Source organism: Benincasa hispida, chromosome 12 (genome assembly GCF_027475165.1).
Source record: "Benincasa hispida cultivar pf3 chromosome 12, pf3_genome.v1.1, whole genome shotgun sequence".
Taxonomy (NCBI): domain Eukaryota; kingdom Viridiplantae; phylum Streptophyta; class Magnoliopsida; order Cucurbitales; family Cucurbitaceae; genus Benincasa; species Benincasa hispida.
The window spans coordinates 58213197-58239158 of NC_143489.1; the positions used below are offsets into that span (position 1 = coordinate 58213197).

At 30.4% G+C, this 25962-nt stretch overlaps 1 protein-coding gene across 1 annotated transcript; it reads left to right on the top strand.

Annotated features, from left to right (window-relative positions):
* Positions 1-661: 661 nt before the first annotated feature.
* Positions 662-8806, top strand: LOC120092723 (protein SIEVE ELEMENT OCCLUSION B-like). The gene is made up of 7 exons (XM_039050878.2): positions 662-935; positions 1146-1235; positions 2780-3228; positions 4677-4774; positions 5137-5270; positions 6519-6989; positions 8000-8806. The coding sequence occupies exons 1-7, from the start codon at positions 708-710 to the stop codon at positions 8585-8587; spliced, it is 2058 nt and encodes a 685-aa protein (XP_038906806.1). The 5' UTR covers positions 662-707; the 3' UTR covers positions 8588-8806.
* The last annotated feature ends 17156 nt before the right edge of the window (positions 8807-25962 follow it).

Genomic DNA, 25962 nt, shown 5'->3' on the forward strand with positions numbered 1-25962 from the left:
TGAAGTGAGATCATACCTAAATGAGAGGGATCTTGCATTATGCAAATATAATTTATAAAAGAGTTACCAAAAAAAAAAAATTGATAGTTACTATGAATAAGATTCACATTCTTTTCTATGACTCAATCATAGGAATTCTGGAGCAAAATGCTTCAATTTGAACAATTTGATAACCTCCCGAGAATTTATAAAGGAACCATGTTATAAGGATAAAGTAGGTTAAAAGGGTTTGTGTTGATCTGTAAGGATAATTTTTACTCTTGCAAACAAATCAAACTATTAGCAAGATAACATGAGCATGATTAGAGAATTAGAAAAATGTCAGAGCTATTAGATGTCGAATTCAAATATGATGAATATTATACCTAAAGGCTTTATGAAGAATGAAATGAAAACAAAATTTGAAGAGATGACTAAATTAGGTACATTTTCTCATTCAAAACAATTAAAAAGTGATGAAGAAGAAAAACAATACAGTACAACACAAGGGAAGATAGCATATGGTTATTCATTTTATACTTTAACCAAATTTCAATCTTATAACATATTCTATTCTTTCGAATGAAGCTGTGGATTTTCCAGGGTTCTCTTTACTATTGTCTCTTCATTCACATTCTTCTAAGACCTATAAATAGAAAATCTAAATCAAATAAACAACCAAAATTGACCCTCCTTTTTCTCTCTATATTTCGTTTCTTTGTGCACCCATGTCTTTGGTACCGCCCAAGAAACCCACCACCTCACTTGTTCATCCCAAATTGCAAAACCACAAGGAGGGGCTGGGCCTCGAACAATTGTCAGACGATGCCGTTATAAATCATATTTACACGAAACATCGGGAAGATGATAAAATCAAAATTGATATCGATAGTTATATCTTATTGGTTGAGAGCATCATTATAACGGCAGATCGAATCACTGATAGTGTTTCTCGAGTATTACAAACAACTCTTTCTATATACTTTTAGCTTTTTATTATATTTTAGTAGCGGTTTGAAATGACTTTTTAAGTGCTTCAAATACTTTTCAAGTGCGAGAAAGTCATTACATAACCGACTAAATAAAAAGTTCCAATCCAATTACTCAATTTTTTTGGGAAAAATTGATCGATTGTATTTTATCATATAGTTTGTTTTGGATTGCAGGTAATTGAAGGGCGTATAGCATTTGGTAGTGACTCTTATGCTGCTTCACTCAATCTACCTCTTTGTACACTACATCGTATCTCTAGTGAGGTCATTCATTAAAGTTTTTTTTTTCTTGAGAAATTATAGAGAATTCATTACAAAACCTCATTTCATATTAATGATTATTAATTAAACGAGTAAATATGTTAAAGTGAACTGAATTCAACTATAAGATTGATTTTATATTTAGCATTCAACATTTAACCATCAAACATTATTTTACTATTTTGTTTTCACCTTTTTTTAAGGAATGTTTGAAATATTAATCAAATACATATAAATAGATAAATAAAGTTCTTTTTTTTAAAAAAAGATATATACCTTTTTAGCTTTTAAATTTTAGTTGTGTTTATTACAAAAATATTTTAAAACCAGCGCTTGAACTCGACCTCTTTATTTTATTAAAATCCTGAACCACATAAACATTTAAGTTGAAAAAGTTTTTAATCCCATAATATTTCACAAACCATCATATAAATGAATATTTTAGAAACTATTTCTGTTCTTGTATTTAGATTTTGTTCTATTTTAATCACACTACTTTCAAAATATTCAAATTTATTTCTATTTATATTATTAAAAAAATCTCAGAACTAGTCTTTAGCCCTCCAGTTATGTTCAACTTTTTTTATAGAAAAAAATTGTTTATTATTTTTTTCGTCTACAAGTCTTAAAAACATATTGACACAGTGACCTTTTCTTAATGATTTTTTTAACCTAAATCAATGTTATATATAGTTATAGGATAATTGCAATTGGTAGCATTTTTAGAATAATAACAAAATGTATAATATCATTCAAAAAAATTGTAAATATAACCAAGTCTAATAAACTTCTATTTTTTTTATAGAATTTTACTAGTAATATGGCCTATTACTGATAGACTCCTACCAATAATATGGTCTATCGTTATAAACTATTTAAATTTGATCATATTTGTAATTTTTTATATTATATTATATCTGCTAATATTTTGAGTCTAATGTCTATACTTGCAAAAAAATTATCCATTAAATTCCACTTGGGATCCAAAAATTACATGTCCCCAAAAGTTTTCAAAAATTAAAAACTTACATTTGGTTTTTCTTTTCTATATTTTTCTTGGAAAAAATTCAACAATAGTGACCAAATTTATCTCTTTATTTGATAATTTTTTTAATTACCTACTTTTTTCAACCAGGTGTTCTAAAAAATAAGTCAAATTAATTATTTGTTTTTAGAATTTGACTAAGAATTTAAATCTATTTTTCAAAAAAATCCTAATAAGAAATTGTAAGTTAACATGCATATAAAAAAGAGTTGGTTTCGAATATAGTAAAATGAATTAAAATATTTACAAATATAGCAAAATTTCATTATCTATCTTCGATAAATTGCAATAGAATATTATTTGTGTCTATCTGTGTCATGATAGACACGAATAGTAGTCTATCGCGGTCTATGATAGATAAACTGTGATATTTTGCTATTATTTGTAAATATTTTCAACAATTTTATTATTTAAAATAACTTTACTGAAAAAAAAAAAAAGAAACAGTTACCTAATAGAATATAATTTTGCTAACAAAATAATTGGATTGAATACTAAGCAGTTGGGGTGCAAAGCAGCAGGAATTGAAAAAGCCCACGAGACAACAACGGAAATTCTCAACATACTAATAAGCTATCCATGGGAAGCAAAAGCAGTTCTATGTCTTGCAGCATTTTCAGTGGATTATGGAGAATTATGGCATCTCAACCATTACTTCAAAACAGATCCACTTGCTAAAACATTGGCCATTATTAAGCAAGTTCCTGAGTTGAAAAAGCACTTGGATACACCCAAATATCGACAAGTGTTTCTTAGCCCAAAGTGCTTAATTTATGAGTGTATGAAAGCCATCAAATATATGAAAGAGATTAAGGATTTTTCTAAGTACGATACGAAAGAGCTTACAGAATTGTCTTCTGCCATTCGCCAAATTCCGTTGATTACTTATTGGGTTATACATATTATTGTTGCTTCAACAGCACAAATTTCTGCTTATTTGACTGCCACTGAGTAAGTACCCCCTAAGTTAATGTTTCTATAAAAATTTGTTATTTCTTTTTACTTCTTAAAAATTAAACTTATTATTTTTTAATACAAGTTTGTTATTCATTTTCTATATGGAGTTTTAAAAACTAAATTTAAAAGTAGTTTTAAAAAATTACTATTTTTAAATATAGTAAAATCAACCAAAATGTTTACAAATATAGCAAAATTAGATATCTATCATCCTTAATAGATAGACATGATAGATCACCGTTAGACGATAATATTTTACTATATTTGTAAATAGTTTCAGCTAAATTGCTCTTTTTTTTTTTTTTTTAATTTGACTAAGAATTCAAGTGATTTTTTGAGAAATATGAATATCATAGTAAAAAAATAAATATTTTTTATTTAAAAATAAAATAATTATCAAATGAAAACTAAATTATAAAAACTTGTATTTTAGCCTTGTTCGAAACTGGTCTAATTTTTCTGTGTTTTTTTTTTCTAACTTGTTTTATTTTCTCATCTTTGTTTTATTTTTTATTTTTTTACTTTTTTTTTTCGGTCATGGAAGAATTTCGATTCCTGGAAAGCAGATGTCAAAAATAGAATTATGTTGTTTTAAAAATATAATGTATTTCAACTTTTAAGTAATATATTACTTTTCTGCGAGGGGTTCTTTGGAATGTTTATTCATTTTAAGAAATAATTATATAAGGACTTTTGATTCTAAAAGAATTTGGCTTCCTCAAAATATTTTATAATAAATTTCTTCTTTTTATATTAACATCTGAAATCCTAAACAAATTTTAAAAATAAGAACTTTTGTTTTTTTTTTTTTTTTTTTTTTTCAAAACTTAGTCCGGATATTTAGAAAACATTGTTAAAATGTAGATAATAAAACAAAAAATTTCATATGTGTGAGAGTAGTATTTATAATCTTAATTTTCAAAAAAAAAAAAAAATTCAAGAGCTAAATGGTTATCATACCAAATATAAATAATTGATTTTAGATATAGCAATCAATGCCAAAATATTAGCAGATATAACACAATGCAAAAAAAATTATAGATTTAGCAAAATTTAGATTAAGCTTTCGGGGTCTCATTGATGTAGACTATATTGCTAATAAAAGTCTATCACTGATCAAAATCTGTTAGACTATATTGATAATAGAAGTCTATCATTGATAAGAGTCTTAGTGATAGAGTTATCACGGTTAGATTCTATTATATTTAAAATTTCTTAAAATGTTATTAGACACTTAATTTAAAAATAAATAAAAAAAATAAAAATAAAAAAAAAAAAAAAAAAAAAAAAAAAAAAAAAAAAAAAAAAAAAGACTCCTCCCTTTAATTATTACTTCAATTGTTGCCTTTTTGATGCTATTAGCCTAAGAAGCTTGATAATTTTTTTGCATTGGCAAAGTTCTTTTAATATGAAAGAACTAATTAAGATTGCAATAATCTCAGGGGTCAATCACAGAAGTATTTGAATGAGTTGACAGAGAAGATCAGTTCCATTCTCTCCATACTTGAAACCCATCTTACTGTTTTACGAGAACAACAAGGTCAAAATTTTGGTTTATATCATCATACTTCTACAAGTAGTTTATTGATATACATATTATTGCACTTCAATTTGGTTCGTCTTTATTTTTTTATTAATAAAATGTACTTATTTAATTTGCTGTCAATTTCTTTTATTCTATCCCTCCTCAAAAAAAAAGCAGCCCATTGATAAAAATCTTTTGAAATTTTAGATTAAAAAGAACAATCTTAATTTTTCCTTATTGGATAAGAAAGGAAAAAAAAATAGTAAGTAAACAAGTTAATTTTTATAATGAAAAGAACTTAAAAAAAATTTCATGCATATATTATTTGTATGTTAAGCTAACAAGTATATTTATTTTATTTTGTTTTGCAAATGCAGAAGAGATAAACCTATATAAATGGTTGGTGGATCACATTGATAACTTTCCTACTGAATTAGCTTTGGTTGTGTCAAAGTTGATTGAGGGAAAGAATGAAGCTAGGCCTTTCATAGATGGCTCTACTAAAAGAAAGGTCAACATTTTTTGATGTCTCATTTAGACTTTCATTTAACAACATTTTTTTGTCTTTAAGTTTCTTATATTATAGACTGAATTTTATTACCAATCATTTCTTTATTTAGAATTTTATTTTAAAAAACCCTTAATCATCTTAGTCGATTTCAATATATATATATATATATATTTAAAAAATTATTTTAATTGACAAAACTACTGAAAATATTTACAAATAATAGCAAAATATCATAATTTATCTACGATAGGTGACAATAGACTACTATTATGTCTATCATGACACAGATTGATACAAATAGTAAACTATCGCAGTCTATAATAGATAGTGAAATTTTTCTATATTTATAAATATTTTGATTCATTTTCTATATTTGAAAACATCAAATCTATTTATTTATTTATTTTTTTTTTAAGTTTAAAATATATTTAGAAGTGAATTACTAGACAAAAATGTGAGGGGGCAAGAAGTACTAGTTTTTTAATTAAAAAAGAGAAGGACAATATTTTTATCAAACAAGTCCTTGGCAATATTTGATAAGGGTATAGTATATTGTTAAAAACTAAGCTCATAAATACTATTGGATTTTTGTTATTTTAAATTTAGTTATCTACTTTGATCTCAACAAAACATTAAGAGAATGTTGGAATTGACTTGAGAAAAAATGTTTTCCAAAAAACTCATTTTTATTTAAATATTTTTGATAAAAGCTGATTAAATATACTTGAAAAGCTATTTTGAGTGGTTGTTAAATACTCTAATCTCTTCCCAAATGACTTATTTTTGTAAATTAAATACTTGAAAATGTATACCAAACGCACTCTAAATCTCATGTTTGATAACCACTAGATTTTTATTTTTGATTTCTGAAAATAAAGATTAATTATAAACATGGATAGTGTACTATATTCACTTATATCTATGAATTTCTTTATTTTGATATGCACTATATTTGGTATTTAGAATTTCGCTATCAGTACTTCAAATATTTTCTTAAAGAAAGATTGGAGAACGATGAAAAAACCAACATAATTTTCAAAAATTAAAATTGTTATGAAAAAACACGACTTAAAAACAAGTATGTTTTTAAAAACTTGTTTCTATTTTTATAAATGAGGTGAAATCCATAGTAAAAAGATCATAATCAGGAAACCAACAAAGTTTTCAAAAGCATAAAACCAAAAACAAAATTGTTATCAAATAGAGCCTAAAGTTTAGAATTTGATTGATACGTGATATCATATACAGGTCAGCATTGAAAATTGTTTGAGAAGGAAGAAAGTGGTATTAGTAATATCTGGATTAAACATTTCAGAAGAAGACATCAAAGCTCTTCAATTGGTTTATGATGAATTGGGTAGAGAAGATAAATACAAGATTGTTTGGATTCCAATTATCAATCCAAATGATCCAGATGAAGAAAATAGAAGAAGATATGAGCATGTAATATCTAAGATGCCATGGTATATAGTGCAATTTACTACAAAAATTGCAGGATGGAGATTTTTAGAAGAAAATTGGCAACTAAGAGATGATCCATTAGTAGTTGTTCTTGACTCAACTTCAAAAGTGGAATTCACAAATGCAATCCATTTAATTAGAGTTTGGGGATCTGAGGCTGTTCCCTTCTCCAATAGAAAAATTGACATTTTATTGGAAAAGAATTGGCCAGAGTCTACTATCCTCAAATTTACTGACCACCCAAGATTACATAATTGGGTAAGTAAATATTTCCTTTCTAATTTTAATTTTCGCCCATAAACTTGTTTTTGATATTCTATCAATTTAGACTCTAAACACTTTCAATTTCAAACCATAAACTTTAGAGATCAACTTCATCAAATTCATATAACCTGAGTAGTTTACGGGTCAAAGTTCTTTTCGATTATTTTTAGCCTAAAAATCAATTCATATCCTTAATTAGTATATTAACATTAGAAAATGATGAAAGTAATACGTAGGTGTTAACCTAGTTAAGATGTCTTGATGCACCTACTGATCTCTCTATCATTTAATATCTTGTTAAAAAATCGTATGTTGAGAATTAATTAAAACTCTAAATTTTTATAAGTTAATTTATTAATCGATAATGCACAATTTTCACACAGGAATAAGGTTTTTTATGAAAGAAAAGCTTATCATAATATTAAAGAGAAATGCTGGAATATAGTGGCAGTAGCATATTTCATCTTGTTTTAATTTGTTTTTCTCTGATTTAGAAAGAATTATGTGATACCACCCTTATTTAGAAAAAATTATGTGATATTCTTTGTTAGTACATTTGGTAAAATTCTAGGAGAAGAATACTTTTACTTTTTTTAATTTTTAAAGATTAAGCGTAAAAGTTTCTATTTTCACTTACTTATGTTTTGTTGTCTACACATTTTTACAATATTATCAAATTTTAAGTTAAAATTTGAAAACTAGAAAAAAAAGAATATTAGGTTAAAGAATTCAAATATTTTCATGTATAGGTTAGATAAAAACCCAATATTTAGAAAATCTGAGAAGACAAGCATCATTTTCAAAATTCAATAATTATAAACTAAATATTTATCAGAAGAAACTTCAATTTCCAGTCCATTTTAAACGAAGTCAGTGAAATTAAGCTATAAATCATTAATAAAGGGTCTAAATCTATCGACTCATTGAAAGTGTATGATTTAAGTTGATATAATTATTAGTTTTAACAAAAATTTAGGGGTATAATTTTTTTTTTCCTTATTTAGATGAACCAAGAAAAGAGTATCATATTCTATGGAGGAAAAGACCCAAATTGGATCCACCAATTCGAAGAAAAAGTAAGTGACATAAAAACCGATCCATGGATAAGAAACAAAGGAATAACATTCGAGATTGTACGCATAGGAAAAAACACCAAAGGAGAAGATGATCCAAAACTCATGTCTCGTTTTTGGATAACACAATGGGGTTTCTTCATAGTAAAAAGCCAAATAAAAGGCTCAAGTGCAAGCGAAACAACAGAAGATATATTACGATTGATATCTTATGAAAATGAAAATGGTTGGGGAATTTTATCTGTGGGCTCTGAACCAGTTCTTGTTGGACGTGGGAATTTGATTCTAGCAGTGTTGGAAGACTTCAATATATGGAAACAAATATTAAACATAAAAAGTTTCCCTGATTCTTTCAGAGATTATTTCAATGAAGTTGCTGCAAAGACTCATCAATGTGATCGAGTGGTTCTTCCTGGATTCAGTGGATGGATTCCAATGGTTGTTAATTGTCCTGAATGTCCTCGTTTCATGGATACTGGTATCAGCTTCAAATGTTGCCATGGACGAACTCATATGTAATTATAATCATGAATTCAGGGTCTTAATAATAGCTACTCTTATAATAAAAATTTATTACCACATATACAGTTTTTGATGATATATTTTATATTTGGTGTATCATCATCATTTGTATTTTTCATTCCTCAAATTGTTATTCATCTGGGTATTTGGTGTTAGGCATGGATGTTCTATAAGTTTGCTTAAATAATAAATGTCTATTTAGACACCCTTTTGTAACCGTTTAGTTGTTTGTTACATTATTTTCTATATTTTGTTGTCTACATTTTAAGAGTATTTTCGAAATCATGACCAAATTTTAAAAACTAAAGAAAAAATTAGTTTGAAAAACTTGTTTTTATTTATGGAAATTGACTAAGAGCTCTAATGTTTGTTTACATAGGAAATATGAAAACCATGAGGAGGAAATTGTGAGAAACAAACACAATCTTTAAAAATATAAAATTAAAATTCACATCGTTACCAAATGGGATCTTAACTTTCGCCATGGTTGGAACAAGTTTGTTTGTTCATATGCTATATGCAAAGTATTAAAGTCTCATCTGCATGCGTTGATACCTCTATCGATATTTCAATATTTGTGATGAGGGTTATGAATTAACATTTTTATTTGTATAGTAAAAAAGTTTATGATGCATGAAAAAATAAGCAAATAAATATCTAATGTATATCTAATATCAATATTAAATATAACTCGTTGAAAAAAGTACATAATATTTATTTACTATATATGTTTTGAAATTTTTTGTTTTTATAAGTTTTTTTCAAAAATATCTATTGACATCAACATTAACATTTTATCTATATTTTCATTGACATTTTTGTAAATTGAGACCTTAATATTTTTATTGATATCTTTTTTTCTTTGAACAATTCACAAAATGTTTAATAGTATTGAAAATGTATTATCTTGCTCTTCTTAATTTGGGATTGTTTCTGGATTTTACGTGTTTATTTGGTTATTTTATAGGTTTCAGGCATCCTAATAGGTAGAGTCAAGCGTTAGTAACGAAATGAAGCTAAAATGGGCCAAAACGGAACTTAATTACTTCAACCAAGAAGAAAGAAGTAAAGAAAGACCATTTTGCTCCTGCCTACACAGCGTGTGGCGCCTTATGGTGCCCTGCTCACCGTTGAAAGGTAGCACCGTGACGCTCCAAAGTCCATGGCGTGTAGATTCTCGTCAAGGCCGTGGCATTGCAACCTAGTGCCACGACACCGTCTCGATTTTATAAACACTTCATTATGTCGCCTAGGGTTTTCATCTGCCAATTATAGCGGATTTGAGCACGATTTCTCTCTGTTTTCCATCTTTTTGGTCTGCCCATGTATCGAAACAATTGTTTCATACCCATCATGTTAATTGTGGGCTAAGGTATCTCATTCTAGCTTGGGTTTTAGGATTTTCCCTATTTCCATGTACGTGTGAGTTTTCAAACCAAATTATATAAGGTAATTGTTGGATTCAATTCTGTTCTTAATAAAATATTATCATACTGTCATATGCTTGGGGATTGAACGATTATTACTTTTGATTAATGTATAACTCGTGATACTTTATTATATGTTGATTCGTAGAAAGCGATAGGTTAGGGTAGCTTGTGAATCGAATAAGATAAGTACTGTTCTAACAAGGTTAGGGTAGCTTGTGAATCGAATAAGATAAATACTGTTCTAACCAATCTAGGATTGAGTCAAATGAATATTTAATTAAGCGCTTAAAGATTAGATATTAAATCTAACATTGCCCTGGACCTTAATGTAATTAGTTTCAATTTTAATTTACATGCTTTCAATCGATTCGGATGGGACTAATTAGTTTATTAGGATGGTTAATTAGTTTTTCTTATTATTTCAGATAGGTTTAAGCAATTACTTAATTTTGAATATTACTTTACTATCAAATATTAAATTAATAACTAACAATCCCAAAAATGAATCTCTATTCATGTGCAATATTTAAATCACTTTTAAATATTTCTAACCCTCTAATTTATTTAATTCGATAATTAAACTACACGCTAATTATATTGCATATGATAGAGTTAACATGCAATTAGTGGAAGAAATCAGGATTAATATATACTATAATTCATCCATTTTAGCATTTAAGTAAGCATGTTCATAAGATAAACGAGCGTTTTGATAAGTTACCTTTGAAGAACTTCTTCAATCCATGAATTTAACTCAAATCTTCTCAGCAACTCCTTGTAGACCATCAGTTGATCTTCCCTACTATTATCTAAGACCTTAGATTGGGTTGTGGGATCCAATTAATTGGCTAAAACTCTTTAGACAAAATTAATGAGAATTCGTTAACTATCAAGTCACACCACTATAACTCGATAGTTGCATTCTCCTCACTATAGATATATTTGTGTCCACATGATTTAACCATAACTACTAAGTCGACCATTTACAGGTTGTTCGTAATAACGACTGGGTCAATATGTTGTTTTATCCCCGATATTACATTTTATTTCTTAAGTTCCTACTGATCCTCTAATGAACAACTGTTTGTGAACCAGTCACTAAACCATATCCCTCTCAACCTAGTGAGAGGGTGGGGCCCTTATTCAAGACATGGATTTAGTACTTAAGAGAACAACCTTTCCCCTATCCCTAAATCGAGTAGACATGAATTTCGTCTTGCACCCTATGTCCTCAGTTATCTATCCGGTCTTACCTTTGAAATGGGAGGCTTATTGAGCTGACGCTCTTGAGCTAACCTTCACCTATACAAAATTAAGGATAATCCCGAATAAATAGGAGTTCATAGTTAGCTCAGGATTTAGATCGAGTTACCTAAGTCATCTAAGTGAAATAGTCAGTCTTATATAGTAAACAACGTTATAAAATAAGAGTGACTTATCTCTTGGTTCGATTTTATGCAAACTCATTGCATAGGACACCCCCACTCCTCATGTCAGTACATGAATGAATCTGGATCACTTCATTTCTAGTATCTTTACAACAACTTGTAACAACTATAAAGTAGGCCACATTCAATAGTGTTACCAGAATAAGGTACCCACCTTACTCATGTACTATAGACCGTTTTGGCTATTTACTTAAACTTGATCCAACTCTATGTCTCTACATAAAATTCAAGTATTCATATAATATTCATGGATCATAGTTTATTGGATTTAGACTTTTATGAATACAATTAATAGATTCAATACCTTTATTGAAGAAATGTTGAATAACATCTTTATTGATAATAGAATATGTTTAATTTTACAAACTGTGATTTTCAGGACATAAAACCCAAAAGTTATGTTTATATTAAATTGCCGCTCACTGGGTTTTAACTCATGCTTTCATTGTTTTATGTTTTATCCCCCAGGTAGCGTTCATATTCTAGGTTCTTGCGAAGCTGTCATACGCCACTGGTCTAGATAGAAGTCTATCACATTATATACACATGATTTAAGGGAGTCACCATAGTAAACAAAGTTAGAGTTTTTAAGGTGCATACCATATAATGTTTTGTCGTAAACAACTCTACTATTGGTCTGTAATATTTTATAATTAGAGTTCTGAATTTAAATTGGGTTGTATCCTTAAACTCTCTCTATGAGTGTAAAATTTTTCTGAGGTTGTAATTATTTTGAGATTGCTATCTAAAGTTTTATCACATGAATTGGTTTAGATGTCTAGGTTTGATCTTGAGTACATGATATATTAAGAGTTGTGACATTAGATGTCACAGAGAGAGGTGATGTTTAACATTTTCATGCTTCGTTCTAAGTTAGAGGAGAAATCTAGAACGGGGTGTGACAACAACACCATAAATAGCTCACATAACTTCCACTCGAAAACAATGTAGTGTTGCAAGTATTTTGCAAAGCTCTCATGATAAACTCATAAAAACAATTGATTTGGCAACCCTAGCATGTGAACTTTTTGGGTTTAAATAATATAGCGAAATGAAGGAAAATAATCCCACATAAAATTGCCAACATATCAGAAAGGAAAGAATTCCAAGAAAAATATTCTGCAGAATATGATAAATAATGAAAGAAAAAATCCGTAAAATTTGCAACTGGAATAACATCCTCTGAGACAAGCTCCATCAGGACTAGAAACTAAGACAACTCCTGAAATAAACAAATATATTTACCCAAAATCATATTTCTAACAAACCTCAATATGATCCTAATACTATATTAGGTAACATGGAGTATCCCATATATTTCAATACCAGTTCACAATGAAATAAGTAATTCATTTATTTTATAAAGATGATTGCGATGTCCTTTTAATTTTTCTATAGAGAGATCCTAAATAGTGTATTTATTGTAAAAAATGGGGAGAGGAGAGATTTATTGTACAAAATTGGTTATTGTTCGACTTCAACCAAATTTATCTTTTATCTCTTCATTTTAAATTGAAAAACGCCAACTTTACAACAATAATATGGCTTCTCATTTTCTGTGTTGAGTGATAGGTCAGAACTTTTGTTCCTATGTTTTATAAATCAATAAAATTTCTTTTAAAATTATGTTGAGAATGGAACCAAAGTTTCACATTTGTTAGATAAGAATAGGTAAGGACAACTACCTCCAATGGTATAACTTATGATGCATTTTGGATGGTTCCAAAAATAAAACTATGAAGATTTTATACCCAAAGTAAACAATATCATATCATTGTAAAGATATGTAGAGGTTTATTCTCCCCAATAAGTGGTATTAGAGCCATATTCCTAACTTACCCATGTTAACAGAAAATTCCTCGTTCAGTTGAGAACAAAGAAATTAACGAGCCTCAAAAGGTTCTGTTGGGAAATACCTCCCACTTCTACCCGCGGGAATAAGTAGAAAATAACAGAGAAATTACAACAGAGCAATAAACTAGAAAAACAAGAATTTACGTAAAAAACTCCCAACTTGGAGAAAAATCACAATGCACCCGAAAGAAATCCACTATGTCAAAAATTGTTACAATCACACAGAACAATTCTCTCTTCTGATCCCAATTACAAGAGCACTCTCTCAAAGCTTTTATACTACTCACATCATTTTCCCACTCTCAAACTAGGGTATACATAAAGGGAATTTTACTAGAGTTAGTACACCCAAGCTTAAGTGTTTCTAACTAGGACAACTGAAAACCAAAGGCATGGACTCCTTTTATAGGCTTGGAGTCCATGACTTTCCTAAACCTTCTTGATGTAGGACAAGCCCATGACTTTCTTAAACCTTTTCAATGTAGGATAAACTAGCCCATGACTGTCTTAAATATTTTTTATGTTGGACAACTGCACTTCTAGTATTTGCCAAAACCTAATAAATTTCACCTTGGCAAGATATTTGAAGAATCCACAGATTGTAACATCCATTGTCTTCACCAACAACCATAATTCTCAACTCTGAGAACTATAACTCACTCCACCATAAAGGGTAGAATACTTGGAATACCACCTCCAAAGATTTTCTTTATTGTCACATATCAATAAACCTTGCTGATATTTATGGTGCAACTTCCACCTACTTCGCTCACCAAGAAGTCCTTCAACCATCGATCTAATTTCCACCACACACCTTGCATAACCGTCAAGTCAATGCTCGTGTGTAAACTTGTGGAACGGCTAATATCACAACCTCTATCATGGTAAAGCAGACATACCACGAGGATGGTTATGTCTTCTTCAAAGGAAGTCATTGTCTCCCTTGACGAGAAAGACACCATCAGCATCCGATTCAAAACCCTTTGAGGAACTTGCTCTATTTTTCACGTGCCCAAACTGTCTACATTCCTAGCAACCTGTCTTATGCTCGAAGATTCTTTTCTTGAAACCTTTGCTGGAATCACACTTGAACTACATTCAACTACCATCACCGATTAACATGCACTTGTATAATTCATATTGCATCAACACATCCTTGACTTGCACTTGCCATAAGTCGAAGTTGATCATTCCATTAAATTTCTCCACATCAAACTTTATTGAACTCATAAAACTTGATGCACATCTGCTTCACTCCTAGCAAAACAGCAAATAGTGAACAACTCATACTATTCACTATACTGCAACCCATTTCAAGAATTCTTTTTTGATGTTGAAGGTTGAACAATGCTGCAACCACAGAGTATACTAAGAAATTCAAGAAACTACAAACTTGATGCTCTGATACCACTTGTTGGGAAAGACCACCCACTTCTATTGCAAAAATAAGCAAAAATAATAGAGAAATTAAAAAAAAGCAATAAAACTAGAAACACAAGAATTTACGTAAAAAACTCCCAATTTGGAGGAAAAACTATGACCCATCAGAAAGAAATCCACTATGTGAAAAACTGTTACAATGACACAGAAAAATTTTCTCCTCCAATCCCAATTACAAAAGCACTCTCTCAAAGCTTTTATACTACTCACACATTTTTCCCACTTTCAAACTAGAGAATACATAAAGAGAATTTTACTAGAGTTAGTACACCTAAGCTTAATGTGTTTCTAATTAGGACAACTAAAAACCAAAGACATGGACTCCTTTTATAGGCTTGGAGTCTATGACTTTCCCAAACCTTTTTGATGTAGGACAAGCCCATGACTTTCCTAAACCTTTTCAATGTAGGACAAACCCATGACTTTCCTAAATCTTTTTTATGTAGGACAATTGTACTTCTCATATTTTGTCAAAACCCAACACCTTCAATGTGGTACTTTGTTTAGGGGAAAGATTATTCTTGAGAATGTAATTGAAGTCCTACATTGGCTAAATAAGAGAACAATGATGGGCATATACAACCAAAAACAAAACTAAGAGAATTATGCTCGAAGTGGACACCACCATATTGTTGTAGAAATATCTGGAAGGTGGTTGTTGCCAACCATTACAAAATGCCAAACTTACTCGCCACTTTAACTATTTTTGTTGAGTATAGTATATATGCTCCCATAAAGGGGAAAGATAAAGTACATTTATGTTGTTTATGCTCTTTAGGAAAAGTGCAGACGATTTGTCTAGCAAAAATCTCTCCTATACATAGGGTTTCCTTTTCCATAGTTTAACAATAATTTATATTTGATAACTTAGAAAAACTATTTGATAATTTGTGTTTTTTATTTCTAATTTCTGTTATAATCTTTTCCAAAATTGCATAAATTTTGGAAGCAACAAAATTGTAGTTTTTTTTTTAAACATAAACAAAAGTATTATATGGTCACTTTTTTACTCCTTAAATGCCTAAGATTTAATAATAAGTATAGCATAACATTGTTTATATTTAAAATTTAAATTTTATTTTCATGCATAATTTTTTATTTTATAAATTTAAAATTTTAGAGAACAACAAAAAATGATTATAATAAACAAGTTTCTACTTTTTTAATAAATAAAAATAAGAAAAAGTAACATTTACCAAACACATATTTATCTTTCTTATTAGAAAGAAGAATAAAAAAAACAAAAACTTTATCAAACGGTAGGAGTACAACAAAAAATAAACAAATTCAAAGTAAATAAAACCGAATCATTAGTTTGGTTTGATTCTTTAGTAAATTGGACATCTTGATTTGTATTTGGAGAAAACCAAGAACTATTAATTTGGATCGGTTTTTATTGAAAAAACCAATAAAAACCAAACTAAACCGAGGATATATATCCTTAAGAATAAACTCTAACCTTAGGTACTTTATAGTATTTTAATTATTATGGTGTATGCCTATTTGTTGTAAAGAAAAAAAGGACCAATTATTATGCTCATATATTATTATAGTGTATGTATGTATGTTCTTTAAAAAATGCAAAAACAAAAAAAAAAATGTCAAATTTCAATCATTCGAAAAAAAAGCCTAGTTAATTTGAAAATAGGAAAAAGACTCATTTAAAACAAAAGCTAAAAAAGATTAAAAAAAAAATTAGAAAAAAAAAAGACTAAGAACCAATAACCAAATCAATAATAAACCAAATCAAAATAAAATAATTTATTGGTTTTGTTCTTTAATAAACACCGATTTGGATCCCTTCTTTATATATAAAATCGATCGGTTTGATTTGGTTCTTGGTTAGCTCTAAAATTGATAAATCGTGCTGACTATCACCCTTACCAAACAGATCTTGAATACTTGTAAAAGGAAACAACCTAAACACTACACTAGTTGGGATGTAACGCTTAATTTTCACTATCTATAGTCACAAAATGTTTGAAAGAAAAAAGAAAAAAAAAGTTACGAAGAAAGATATATTTTTTAAAAAGCACAAGTCAAAATGTTTTAAAAACGTTATGAAGAAATATTTACCTTGGTTTGCTTCCTTAGCTATCTTTTCTGCAAGATATTTTGGGCAATTTCGTTTCCAATTCCAATCCTCATTATAGTGGAAACATTTTCCTTTTGCAACTTTTGTCTTACTCTTTTTAACCAGAGCCTTTTTCTTCCCTTTTCCCTTCTTCCTCATTCGGATATTTTTATCCTTTGAAAGACTAGACTTTTTTTATGAAGGTTTTGTACCTGATGTAGATCCCTTCAGAAATTTCTTTTAGGTAACAATATTTGCTTCTCCTTCTTTATTTTTCATTAAAGATTGATAAGTCTGAAATTCATTTAAGAGAGTTTTAAAGTTGTAATCAATCTTATTCATCACAGCATTTGTGCAAAAAGTTTGGAAACTCTTTGGAAGAGATTTCATGATCATACTAACTTGAGTGAGTTAGAATAGATGCTATCGAGGGGCTGTCAAATACTCCTTCACTGAAGTAAGACATTCTTGGTTAAATAATAACTACATAATAACTCTTTATTCTATTAGTTATTTAGTTACCTTGTTCGGTCAAGAACTTACTAACATTTAGTAACTCTTGTAATTGTGACCCTCCATTTTTAGGGTTCATAAAATGATATGGACAGGGCCTTGATTTGGAAGACAATGTTCAAGATAGAACTATAAAACCCTATTCATTTATGAAGTTTGAGTTGTTCCGAAATCTATGTTACAACCCTCTGAAAGGAAAGCCGCGAAAAACGACTAGCTAATGCCGCCTAAAAACGATAACAAGCGCAACATAAGAATCTCATGATTTAAACTAATGGAAGAAACCGTAGGATATGCTAACACATTTCCTACATCTACTTACTATGAACTACTTCTTCTATTCACCTTGTTATTGACCCATGTAAACATTTTCTGAATGGAGCAGTCGTGGTAAAAGTGGCACGAAGCTGAGCATGGATCTCAAGGTGCAAACTCCTAAGGACGCGAGAGCTAAAAGTAATATATCAAATATTCTTAATCTCCACTAAAGTATTCTAATTGTTTGGGTATATTCTTTTACTTAGGTATATTTTGACTAAAAAAAATCCTAAGTTGAGGTGGTTTATCCTAGTATAACGATTATTTTTAGATTTTAATCTTTGATGTCTAAGTGATAAAACCATTTTATTACCTCACACTTCTCACACATGCTCATTAAACTGGGTTAGCAACACTCAATAATTCGGTTATAATCCCCAGGTAGCAGGTGATCCATAAATCGCCAACTTAAGTACCTCCAGCCTTAGACAGGATTATAGACCGATTTGAGTTTGTAATCAAAGTTTTACAAGATAACGACCTATTTTAAATTTAAAACAGGTTGTTATTTGTTAACCCTAAGTGAGCATGCTGCTTATCTTTGTTAAAGATTTTAAATGTACTCTAATCCATTTTATAACTCTTTATAAAACTATAGACATGCTATAACACACATCAAACATTTCATACTTTAATATAAAAATTATATTATACTTATGACACCCTATATCATGTATACTATATATTATAAATATTTATAACATACTTTTAATGTATGAAAGATGCTTTCCTATGGTGGGATTTTAAATCTACATGGCATACAATATGCACATACAAGATTTAATTTAATTACAACATACATCATAGGTATAAATAACTAAACACACATTGATATAGACAGGTTTTGAAATCCTAAGCAAGAAAATAAGCTAATTATTACAATAATAATCCAAAAAAAGCTATAAAACACTTATGGACCGCTCGAATCGACCAGAACTGGACCCAAACCGCCCAAATCGCACCCCTAAAGCTCCAAAAAGTGTTGAAACGAACCAAGATAGGTTGTACTAGACCTCCAACTAGCCGAACCGATTAAACCGAACCACCTATTCAAACCAACTTCTTGCGCACGCGTGAATCTGAGCTTCAGGATCCAGAATAGCGTTGTAACGCTATAAGCATAGTGTCGCGATGCTGCAAAGAAAGTAGCTAAACTTTAGATTTCTGCAGCTGACGATGCTTGTTTTTTTCTTAAAATAAAACCTAATTGCAACTCTATAAATTCCAATAAATTTATAGACCCTTAAACACACATTAAGGCTCATCAACCAAGAGCCAATTACAACAATTACAACATAATTAAAAAATAATCTAATGCCACAACTGTAAAAACACCATATCAGCAATCATTTCTTGCAACTTAAGAAGTTCACCCATAATTCACCCACCATATTCAAATTAGCATTAATTGAATGCTTAAACATGCATAACATTGAAGCAAACAGAATCATTAAGAACTCTAATTTTATTAATTTGAGTAACGAGCATGCAAGTTCACAATTTTGTCATTAGGGTTTCAAGTTGAATACCTTAGATGATTTCCCCAAATTCCTTGCATTCTCCACAAAATTCTCCTTCAAACTTTGTAGTAGACCTCCACAAAAGTCTTCTCTACTAATCTAAGGCCTTCGATTGAGTGGTGGAACTCCAATTGAGAGGAAATTTGGATTAGATTAGAGGGTTAGAAAGAAACCAAGTTCTTAGCAAAAGTTTTTTCATAATTTCATTTGCATGCCTCAATTCTTAAACATGCAAAATCAATTAATTAACTATTTGACACTTAAAATATCATTAAATTAGTGGGCTAGATGTTCAATTTGGAAAACATCCACTGTGGATTTAGAAAAAAAAAATTCAATTTTAATTTAATTTTATTTAATTTTCAATCATAATTAAATTAAATTTCTGAAATTGAATTTTAAAATTGAAATTGATTTAATTTATTAAATAATTAATTAAGAAAATTTAATTAACTAAATAATGATGATTTAATATCAAATATTAAATTGATAAAAATACCAAATTCAAACATGAATCCCTATTCATGTAATCAATATTTAAATCATTATTTAAATATATTGAACTCTCCAAATACATTTAATTTGAATAAATTTAGATGTTAATTATATCGAATATAATTATGCAAACCCTAATTTGAGTTTGAACATTTCAAATGATAGAGTAAACCAACATGCAGTGGAGAAAATCTACATCAATAAGACTCTAATCACACTTAATTTAAGTTTAAAACATGCTTTAGAAAAACTATTTCACAAGAGGGTTTGCTGAACACAATACCATGTAGATCTTCTCTACTATTCTCTTGCAAGGATTGTGTGGTGGAAACACTAAATTGAACTGATTTTGATAGAACTGAACGGGGTTTGCTGAGGGTTTCAAATTTATAGAATTTTTGTAGAAATTCTGAATGCATAACTCATCGTTCAGCCTAATACTCCAATTTATAAACCTTTCAGCATGCAATCTCAAAGCTTACATGAAGGCCAACTCCTTCATGAATTTAATGGACATTTAGTGGAATTGGATGAATAAGGTGCTTACACCTTTAGTGAAGATTTCCAACTGTTCAAAATTTCCCTTTTGTTTTTCAAATTGTATTTTCAAAATTGATTTCTAAAATCAATTTAATAAATAAACTAATTTATTTGTCTATTAATTTTATAAAAATTAAAACACTAATTTCTCTATAATGAATATAATTTCATATAATTACTATTTAAATCATAATTTAAATATTAATCGATTACCAATTTTGTTTAATTTTGATAAAATTAAATATTTTAATAGTATCGAATACAATTAATAGAAACCCTAATTGAATTTGAACATTTCAAATTCTAAACTCTAATTTCAAATCTCATCAAGATTACACAATTTATTAATCTAAATTACAAGCTAGTAGAGGGTTCTTATAGACCTACAAATTATGAGCTCCAATGATTTGCAATTAATTGGTTAAACTCTTTAAAAATAATTAATCACAATTCGTAACTACCAAGACATTCCACTATAGCTCGATAGTTGCACTCTCCTTACTGTAGATATATTTCTATTCATTTTAACCATAATCGGTATGTGAATCCTTCACAGGTTGTTCGTATTTACAGTTGGATCAAAGATTACTGTTTTACCCCTGTAAATATAACTTGCTCCTTAATCTCCCACTGATCCTCCATTGAACAATTGATTTATTGTCCAACTTATAAACCATAACCCTCTCTTTTATGAGAAGGCGGGGCCCTGTTGTTTAAGACTAGGCATCATTGCTTAAGAGAACAACCTATCTGCTAACCCTAGGTCGGGTAGGAGTGAATGAATTTCACATTGAAAAGCTATATCCCTAGCTATCTATTCGGTCTTATCCCCAAAATGGGAGGCTTATTGACCAGTGCTATTGAACTACTCTCATCTATTTAGATCAAAGGATAATCCCGAATAAACAAAAGTTCATAGTTAGCTTAGGATTAAGTTCGAGTTACCCTAGGTCATTGAGTTTGAAATAGTCAGTTTTAACAGTAAACGGTTGTTATAAAGAAAAATGACTATTTTGAGGCTCGGTCTTATGCAAACTCATTGCACAAGATGCCTCTATTTACATGTCTCCACATGAATGATTTTTTGGATCACATCATTTATATCAGTATACAAAATGGGCCACAACGAATAGCATCACAAGGATAAGGTACCCAATCTCATCCATATACTTATAGATCATTTTTGGCTACATACTAAAACTTGATCCTCTTTTATGTTGCCACATAAAATTAAAGTATTCATGTTATAGCCATGGATTTGTTTATTGGATTTTCATAAAAGAATGCAATATCAATAATAATTTATTGAAAAAAATACTCAACAATATTTTTTATTGACAAATAGAATATGTTAACAACATTTACGAACTGCGAGTTTAGGACATTCCCAAAAATCTCCCATTTGGACTAATACTCCAGTGAGACAAACATATAATGTTTACAATGTTGTGAAATAAAGAGAGAAAATACAATAAACTAGGGCATCTAAAATACCCTTTTGACATTCTTCTACTTGCCCTAGATTATGATGCTTGTAGTCCTAGTCCAACTAGGTAGCCCTCAAACACTTTAGCTAAGAAAGCCTTCATAAAAGGTCAACAAGGTTGTCTTCTGAGGCTATCTTCATGACTATCATGTCTCCTCAATATACGTCTCTCTGATTAGATGGTACTTTCGTTCGATGTGTTTTCCACGTTTGTGACTCCTTGGTTCCTTGGAATTAGCAACTGCACCACTGTTGTCACAATACAGAGTAATGGGCAGGTGCATATTTGGAACCACTTCTAAATCTGTCAAAAACTTGCACAACCACACTGCTTATTTAGCTGCTTCGCATGCAACTACATATTCTACTTCCATCATAGAGTCAGCTATACAACTTTGTTTAATGCTTCTCCATACTATAGCTCATTCTTTAAGAGTGAAAATTGATCGTGAAGTAGATTTCCTAGAATCTACATAAGTCTGAAAATCAGAATCAGTGTATCCTGTAGGGATCAAATTCTTAGGTCCATACACAAGCGTATAGTTCTTCGTTCTCTTGAGATACTTGAGGATATTTTTGACAGTTGTCCAATGATTGTGTCCTGGGTTAGATTGGAACCTGCGGACGATTCCAACTGCAAAACATATGTCAGGACGTGTACACAACATAGTGTACATTTGACTCCCAACTGCCAATGCATATGGAATTCTTTTCATCTCCTCAATTTCTTGAGGTGTCTTAGGACACAGTTCCTTCGACAAATGAATTCCATGTCTAAAAGGTAACATACCCTTTTCGGAAATTTGCATATTATATCTTGAAAACATTTTGTCAGTATAAGATGCCTGAGATAGTGCTAGGGTTCTGTTCTTTCGATTTCAAAAAATTTGAATCTCAAGAACATACTGAGCATTTCCCAAATCTTTCATTTGAAACTATGATGCTAACCATCTCTTTATGTCAGTAAGGAAACTTGTCTCATTTCTAGTGAGCAAGATATCATTAACATAAAGTACCAAGAATGCTACAGTTTTGTTGACCATTTTCTTGTATACACAAGGTTCATCAATATTTTGTTCAAAGCCATAAGATTTGATCACAATGTCAAATCTTATATTTTAGGATCTAGAAGCTTGCTTCGTCCATAAATGGATTCTTTAAGCTTACAAACCTTTGTTCTTGACTCTATTCAATGAACCCTTCTGGTTGAGACATAAAAATACTTTCATCAAGATGACCATTCAAGAAAGCTGTCTTGACATCCATTTGCCATATTTCATAGTCGTAATATGCAGTAATGTATAAGAGTATTCTTATTGATTTTATCATGGCAACAGGAGAGAAGGTTTCTTCATAGTCAACCCCCTCTCTTTGGATAAAACCTTTTGCCGCGAGTCTGGCTTTATAGGTTTGCACCTTGCCAGTTTGGTCTCTTTTCCTCTTGTAGATCCATTTACAACCTAAAGGTTTAACCTTATATGGATGATCTATAAGTTTCCAGACATAATGAAGTACATTGACTCCATTTCTACGTCCATGACTTTTATCCATTGTTCCCTATCAACATCTTCCATTGCCTATTTAAATATCAATGGATCCTCTAGACCATCATCAAGTATGATGCCTTGAGTCTCTGTTAAACCCATATAGTGTTCAGGTTGATTAACAATCCTCCCACTACGTCGAGGCATTCTCAACTCTTAAGAAGAATGTGATGGGGCAACAATTGTTGTTGATGGACCAGCTTGATCAACAACTTTTGTTGATTTATCTGTAGTATCTTTGGCCATTTCTTTCAATATTAGTTTACTGCGAGGTTGATGATTTTTAATATGATCTTCTTCCAAGAATGTAGCATTTTTTGAAACAAAAATTTTGTCTTCTTAGGGATCATAGAAAAATCCACCTTTTGTTTCTTTAGGGTATTCAACAAAGAGGCATAATTTTGAACGTCGTTCCAATATCTTAGGATTTTGTACCAACACATGTGTCGGACATCCCCAGACTCGAAAGTAATGTATACTACCTTTATGTTCTTTCCACAACCCATATAGTGTTTTAGAAACACTTTCTGAGGGAACCATGTTCAGAATATATACAGCAATCTGTACTACATACCCCCAAAAGGATTGAGGTAACTGAGCAAAACTCATTATTGATCGTGATGAATTTATATCGGGAACCGATCGTGTATTGGAATATCACAAACCGACCTTCAATTGGAAAAGATTCTTTTACAGCATAGACAAGATGCTTGATCGTTTAGGTGAAGTATACGATCGTGTAGGAAAAAGTAAGCGATCGTCTAAACGATCGTGTAGGAAAGGGTAAGCGATCGTCCAAACGATCGTGTAGGAAAAGGGTGAGCGATTGCCTAAAGGACCATATAGGAAAAAAAAACTAAGGGATCGTCTATACGATCGTTTAGTAAATATCGGGAGCTAAACGATCGCTTAGAAAAAGGTAAACGATAGTTTAGTTAATAGCACGCGAAGGTGTAGCTGGTAAGCGATCGCTTAGCAATATCGTATATGTAAGCGATCGTGCAAGCACTATCGTATGGGCACTGATTTTCTAAGCGATGACACTCTCTTTAACACGATGTCCGCGCATCTCATGCTTAACACACCGTCAGCTATTTATGTATCTCAAAGTGATCTTTCAATACACTCATCCGTTATTAGAACAGAAGAGACGCCGTCCCATTTCCTTTATAACCATCCAATGAATGTGATCTCATCATATTCATAACATATAAATTAATATCATATATTAATTATAATATTTTTCTCTACTAAATATAAATCTTATTTATATCCAATTTCCTCCAAATTAATGTATCTCATACATAAAGTTAATTATTTCGTATTTAATTAACTCGCTCAATTATATCATATATAATCAAACTCTCTCTTGTCAATTTGAACATTTCAAACTGACTAAAAAACTGACTCTCAACTTGTATCCAAGCTACCAAGGGGACCTTATGGACCTATGGCTCGAAGCTCCAACGGTCCGTGAATAGCTGACTAAACTCTTTAGTCACGATATCCACCATTCGTTAATTGCCAGACATTCCACTAAAGACCGACAGTTGAACTCTTCTTGCCTTAGATATATTTCTATGCCTATTGGATATAACCAATCATCAGTACGATGACCCTTCACAGATGCTCGTAATTACAGCAGGTCAATTTACCGTTTTGCCCCTGTAATTACATCTTCCTTCTTAAATACCACTGATCCCTCTAACGAACAATACAACATAGTCATACTATGTGTGAACACCTCTCGGGCCATGAGAAGGTGCGTGTGTTGGGTTTTATGTCCTAAAAACTCGCAGTTTGTAAAATGATAAACATTTTCTATTATCAATATACTTGTTATTGATCTCATAAATTGTATAAAAGTCTAAATCCAATAAACTAAGACCTAAGACTATTGTATGAGTACTTGAACTTGATCGGGTTCGAGTAAATAATCAAAATGATCTATGGTACATGAATGAGGTTGGGTACCTTATTCTGGTAACACCATTGGATGCGGCCTATTCTGTAGTTGTTACAAAGAGTTGTAAAGTGCTACATATGATGTGATCCTAATTCGTACATGTTATGACATGAGGAGTGGGGGCATCCTATGCAATGAGTTTGCATAAGATTCGGACCAAGAAATAAGCCACTCTTACTTTATAACGCTATTTACTGTTTTAGACTGACTATTTCACCTAGATGACTTAGGTAACTCGATCTTAATCTTGAGCTAACTATGAACTCCTGTTTATTCGAGATTGCCCTTAGATTTGCATAGTTGAGGGTTGGCTCAACAGCGCTGGCTCAATAAGACTCCCATTCTAGGGGTAAGATCGGATAGATAGCTGGGGACATAGAGTGCAAGACGGAGTTCACACCCACCCGATTTAGGGATATGAGAAAGGTTGTTCTCTCAAGTCATGAATCCAGGTCTTGAACAAGGGACCCCACCCTCTCACTGGGCTGAGAGAGTTTGGTTTGGTGATTGGATCACAAACCAGTTGTTCATTAGAGGATCAATAGGGACTTGAGGAATAAGACGTAATCTCGGGGGTAAAACATATATTTGACCAAGCTGTTATTACGAACAACCTGTGAAGGGTCGACTTATTGATTATGGTTAAATCATGTGGACATAATATATCTATAGTGAGGGGAGTGCAACAATGAGCTTTAGTAGAATGACCCATTAGTTATTGAATGAGGATTAATTTGATCTAAT

Coding starts and splice junctions, on each gene's coding strand:
- LOC120092723 (XM_039050878.2), top strand. CDS start 708: ATGTCTTTGGTACCGCCCAAGAAACCCACCACCTCACTTGTTCATCCC. Junction 936..1,145: donor TCACTGATAGTGTTTCTCGA/GTATTACAAACA, acceptor TTTGGATTGCAG/GTAATTGAAGGGCGTATAGC. Junction 5,271..6,518: donor ATGGCTCTACTAAAAGAAAG/GTCAACATTTTT, acceptor TATCATATACAG/GTCAGCATTGAAAATTGTTT.